This window comes from Ranitomeya variabilis, chromosome 4, assembly GCF_051348905.1.
Source record: "Ranitomeya variabilis isolate aRanVar5 chromosome 4, aRanVar5.hap1, whole genome shotgun sequence".
Classification (NCBI taxonomy): Eukaryota; Metazoa; Chordata; class Amphibia; order Anura; family Dendrobatidae; genus Ranitomeya; species Ranitomeya variabilis.
In genome coordinates, this window is record NC_135235.1 from 393,107,878 (window position 1) to 393,113,694 (window position 5,817).

At 40.1% G+C, this 5,817-nt stretch overlaps 1 protein-coding gene across 1 annotated transcript; it reads right to left on the bottom strand.

Annotated features, from left to right (window-relative positions):
- Positions 1 to 275: 275 nt before the first annotated feature.
- On the bottom strand, positions 276 to 4,630 carry LOC143767188 (gastrula zinc finger protein XlCGF66.1-like). The gene is made up of 5 exons (XM_077255296.1): positions 4,529 to 4,630; positions 4,274 to 4,414; positions 4,087 to 4,210; positions 3,130 to 3,190; positions 276 to 413 (listed from the first exon to the last, which is right to left on the bottom strand). The coding sequence occupies exons 1-5, from the start codon at positions 4,607 to 4,609 to the stop codon at positions 401 to 403; spliced, it is 420 nt and encodes a 139-aa protein (XP_077111411.1). The 5' UTR covers positions 4,610 to 4,630; the 3' UTR covers positions 276 to 400.
- Positions 4,631 to 5,817: the final 1,187 nt, after the last annotated feature.

Sequence of the window (5,817 nt, forward strand, 5' to 3'; positions counted from 1 at the left end):
CGATGCGTATGGAAACGTTTTGGGGCACTCTGTGCATGGATATCGGTTCTGACGTACGTGAAGTTTCTGGTGTGCCGTAAGATAACCTTTTCGCTTAAATCTTTTATCACACTCCGGACAAGAGAACAGTCCATCACTCTTAGGATGCTCGTTGCCTTGTTGCAAACTTAGAATCGGATTTTCCTTAGGAAGGTTTTGCTGACTTTGCATAGGATGAGAAGTAAGACATGGGAATACTTTTGGTGGTCCACCTAAACCTCTCGGCTCCATACAATCAGACAGGATATCCGTTCTGTACTGATGTCTATCTAAGGCAAAACGATCTGAAGAATTCTTGGTTATGTCAAATTCTTTATTTAAGTTTGGAAATGGGATATTGTCTTCAGGAACAATTCCATTTTTAAATTCTTTTCCTGAAAAAACATACTGGGGAACAACTGTATTGTACATTATTTCTTAACCTGCACCTACGCCATCGAGAACAATTGATGGGCAAGGGTGCCTGGTGTCCCACCCTCACTGATCTGATATTGATGACCTATGCTAAGAATATAGCAGAGGATACTGATTAGTACTGTCAGTATCAATTCTTTCCAATATTGGTTGAATAACCCCCACCTTTAATACCTACTGGATACTTCACAGTATATAATAATACTGAATTACTTCCTATTGACTGCCATATGTCTTAATAATTTCCATCCCACCCTACCAGAGATAATTCTATTTATTAATTTTATCTGAGGAACACTTAATGCTATCAGTCACTAAGGTACCACAACTCATTATGGAATCCAAAGTTCCCATATAATACAATTTATCACCCCTACTAATTATACCATCTTTAACGATGCATCATTCAATATATCTTAGCCCTATAGTTTAGCCTTGACACTCTATTGCTTTGATACAGTTAATAATAGCAATTCTGAGATTGATTCACTGATCCTCCTTTATCATCACTGATCAGATAGCTATTGGAGTATCCACCTCAAAATGGCCGTGCGCTGCTCAGATAGGAGTTGTCTTGCGTTCCACTGAACCGTCTACTCCATTATTACGTGTGTCACCAGAAGTGATGTACTTGCGGTCCGTTTCGGCAGGTTTGCGTTCCAGAGGTAGCAAATGCTATTTGATCCCATGGACCGGATGGTCTATTACACGCGTCTCTAGCTTGTATTCCAATGGGAGCACACACTGTTTAAACCTATTGACCAAATGTTCTATTACGCGCATCTCGTGTCACCGGAAGTGACGTACTTGCGGTCCAGGGGGAACACACGCTGACTTTTCCTATGGACCACATGTTAAATTACATGCCATACTTATTGGAAAGTGTTTAACATTTACGGTAATTATATTACACCCGAATCATCATGGAGGATCTTGATCATTTTATTGCATCACGGGAACCTAATTCTTATTGGACAATTGATATTGTTGACAACCTGTTCCTCACTTAATATTTTGATCCAATACTACAAGCGCTTGGCCGCTCACTTCTCCCATATTAGAAAGTGGCACATTAATTATCTCTATCCCAGACTACAATTATATAAAGCTATATGTACTGTTCTTCTATTTGTGCTTTTTAAGTAGTACGTGTGTTGTTACTTTTTTTACTAGATTTAGATTAAAGGATATATTTTAATAATTGTATACCATTGTTGCTTTTCCCTATTTCAGAATCAATTCTATCCTAAGATTAGGCCATCAATATTAAAGTACTAGACAAGCCCTTTAACAGTTATTATTGGAGGGAGAAACCGTACATTTCAGGGTAGGTTGTATAATGTGCAGAAAATAAGAATACGTTCTTGACTGAACACAGTCCTAAGCATATAGCAATTATTTTCCTTATATTACATGGTTGAACACTTTTGGCAAAAGTCTTTTCTACTCCATCTTCACTCTAAAGAAGCCAAACATAACATAAATGAATTAATAAATTAGGATTAATTATAAAGAGTCTATCACCACTCTTGGCTGCGCTTTTTATTTAACTCCTTAACCGCTGGGCCATTTTCCGTTTTTTGCTCCCCTTCTTCCCAGAGCCATAACTTTTTAATTTTTTTGTCAAAATGGCCATGTGAGGTCTTGTTTTTTTGCGGGACGAGTTGTACTTGTGAGCGAAATCATTAGTTTTACCATATCATGCACTGGAAAATGGGAAAAAAAATTCACGTGCAGTGAAATTACAAAAAAAAGTGCAATTTCACAGTTTTTTTTTGTTTTTTTTTAACCATCTTCACTAAATGCTAAAACTGACATGCACCCATCGGCTACCCGCAATCACGTGACAGAGTCACCGATAGGCAGGATTTCCAGCCTGCTTCCTGGAAGCACGAGTTAAATACCGCTGTCAGATTGCGGATCAGCCATTCCACCTGCGGCTGTTAGAGGCACATGTCAGCTGTTCAAAACAGCTGACGTGCCGGGAAAGATGTGGGCTTAGTGCCGGGGCTCACATCAAAGGGAGGGAGTCCGACGTGGGTGTATCATTACGCCCAACGTCAGAAAAGGGTTAAAGAAGCACTCCTCCTATCAAAGTTTTTATCCTCTTAATATATTGCAATCATATTATATGGCACTGTGTACTTAGAATTGCTCATTTTGCCTTTCTACCCAGATAATTCTTATCTTTTCTCTGGTCTATGTAGAAACTGGAAGTCTCTTGTCCCTGCATTTATCATTTCCCTTTTCAACTCCTGATCCAGCTGCTCCCTCTTCCCCTCTACCAGGGACCTTGCAGTGACTCATGACTCATACAGGGAAAATTAACCTCCTGTTTCTGTACAGGGCTTAGAAGGATTCAGCTTGTCAGTTATTAATCACGTCATGTAATAGACCTAGTGGAAAACAGAAGAATTACGGTAGCTAGGTAGAAGGGTAAAATGAGCAATTGTAAGTACAGTGCTATATAATATGATGAGTGCAGTATATTAAGATATAATTTTTGATTGGAGGAGGAGTGCTTCATTAAATAAAAAGGGCAGTCCAGACTGGTGAAATCAATGGGCAGCCAGAGACTGATCATTTTTCTAAATATAAGTTATCAAAAGTGGCCAAAAGTGGCCCTAATTTCCCTAAAAGGTTACAATTTCCAGCAAAAGTCAGGACCAAACTTACCGTTTGTGGAATCTGTTCAGGCATAGCGGATCCAACAAACCTTTGGACACCTCCACTTTTGCTATGAAAGTTTGAGAGGGTTATCATGAGATTTTGTGTTTTGCAGTAACCTACCACATCTTTTAGGCTGTAACATAGTAAAGGAAATGGCAGCGTTGGGTAAGTGCAAAGAGCAAGATCGTGCTTTTTCACAGTGAGAAACGGCCATGTTGGGTTATGGGATCTGTTCGGCATTCCCAGATTCCAAAACTTGGAAGTTTTGGCTTTTGCTAGAAAGTTGGCTACTGTAGGGGGCATTAGGGACACTTCAGGAAACTTTTTGCCATCAGACTATGAAATTGATGGCCTACATTTCGTGTAGGCCATCAATGTTGATTGGTGTTTTGCCTTTAGCAAAATTTTTTTTTTATTATTGTTTACACTCACACATAAGCTTCTCCAATTCATTTTACCCTTTCACCATCAAATGTTCATTCCCCATCCCATGGATAGACCATTAAAGTTAATGTTAAAGTTACAATCCCTTTAATAAAATCACATTTACCACAAATGTCATGTCAACTTCACAACTTGGCAGAACTTACCTTGTAATCATGAAAGCTGTCGAGATGTTCCTGTTTTGCAGCGCGTGTATAGGGATGACATGGCCTACTCTCTGATGAACTTCTTTTGTTGGACTTTTCTACAGCATGCAAATGCAGTGACGTAACCATTGGGTTATGTGTTAATCAGATAACTTAGTGGATCCTTAGAAGTGTTTTTACATGACCCAAGCAGTTCCAACTTTTTGCCATGTGGCCAATTATCACTTGCCAAAATATGCTTTACCATATTTTGGGCTGAATGTCTTGTACAGGTGAAACAAATTGTAAGTAATTTGTTTCAATTGTAGAAGTCATATGGCTATAAAAAATCAACAAAAAGATGATGCACATGCGACAGAAGACTTTTTCTTACCTAGTGACGTGAGGGTCTGTATCTTCTCCATGATCACGTCCTCATACAGATCCTTATGTCCTTCTATGTAGTCCCACTCCTCCATGGAGAAATAGACAGTGACGTCCTGACACCTTATAGGAACCTGACACACAATGATACATTATCATCCAGACACCTTATCCCTTGTGTATTCCCAGCAGCTCACCTCTCCAGTCACCAGATGAGTGATCTTTTTAGTGAGGTTTAGGATCTTCTGCTCGTTTTTTGTGTCAAGTTCCATGATTGGTTTATTTGACTCATGTTGTTCACTGGTGGGCTCCTCAAACTTCTTCATTGGTCCATAATCCTAGTATGGCAGACAATGCTAAATATAATAGATTCTTGCTCTTGTACTTTTCCAATTCCTGTTTATAAATTAAGTGCTACTGTGTGACATACAGAAATTGTCAGAATCCCTCACCTGTTCAGTTAGCAAGTAGATAATCTCCAGAGTGAGATGTAATAGCCGCTCAGTCCTGTCACCTTGGCGCACGTTCATCATGAATAACCTATGAGCTGGTGCAAAAATATAAGCATAAAGTAACCGGCAGCATGGTGGCTCAGTAGTTAGCACTGCAGCCTTACAGCACGGAAGTCCTGGGTTTACATCCTACCAAGAACATCATCTGCAAAGAGTTACATTGTTCTCCCCGTGTTTGTGTTTTTCCTACGGGTTCTCCGGTTTCCTCCCAAACTCCAAAGACATACTGATAGGAAATCTAGATTGTGAGCCCTAATGGGGACAGTGATGATAATGTAAAGCGCTGCGGAATATTATGGCGTTGTATAAGCATAATAATAATAGCATAATAATAACTCTAGATATAATCTACAGTCCTGGAGTGATGGCAAAGTTCACCATTGTTAAATTCAAAGGGTTAATCTGCGCTACACACACACTGTCTAAGGGATCTTTCTCACGTCCTGATACTTCTGGTACTGGAAAAACCAGTACCGGAGATATTCGAGTACGTGTGGCACCCGTGTGCCGTATCAGTATCACATATACCGTACCAGCTCTAGCAGGGGTCAATGTTGAGAGTGGTATTCAACTGTTAATAGCAAGAGCAGGTGTTCAGCTCAGTGAGTTCACCGTGAGAAATTTCTCAAGATAAGCTGAACTGCGTTGAACTCACTGACTTTTTCACACGGTGTTGAGGTCAACACAGTTCAGCCCAACTAGGAACGCAGCCTCAGTGACCCGCAGTAACTTTGATCTTGTCAAAACTAGTCACTGACGATGTGCTCACAGCTGCTCATTCTCCCAGTAGTTCTCAGCCTGGACGGTCGCACCTTGGCACCGTCCAGGTTGAAAACTGTCTATCCCTAGACATGGATTATGGTGTGGAACAGAACAATGGACAGGTGAGAGATATTGTTGTTTTTTATTTTGTTTTATTACAGGAGATGAGGGCGTCAATGGAATTAGGTTTCAGGTGAGTATAACTGTGTTTGTTATTTTTAAATAAAAATGAGAAGTCTGTTTTGTTTTTATTTCAAATAAAGAACTTTATTCTGGATGAGTTTATTTACCACACAACTATGGGATAAGTAATGGATAGGTGTCTTATAGACGCCTTTCTATTACTAAGCCGTGGGCTTGATGTCACCGGACAACACAAAGGTGACATCAACCCCACAAATATGAACCCCACTTGCCACTGCCACAGGGCAAGTAGGAAGAGCCAAGCAAAGTGCCGGAATTGGCGC

Coding starts and splice junctions, on each gene's coding strand:
- LOC143767188 (XM_077255296.1), bottom strand. CDS start 4,609: ATGATGAACGTGCGCCAAGGTGACAGGACTGAGCGGCTATTACATCTC. Junction 4,415..4,528: donor TCTACTTGCTAACTGAACAG/GTGAGGGATTCT, acceptor CTGCCATACTAG/GATTATGGACCAATGAAGAA. Junction 4,211..4,273: donor CTCATCTGGTGACTGGAGAG/GTGAGCTGCTGG, acceptor ATTGTGTGTCAG/GTTCCTATAAGGTGTCAGGA.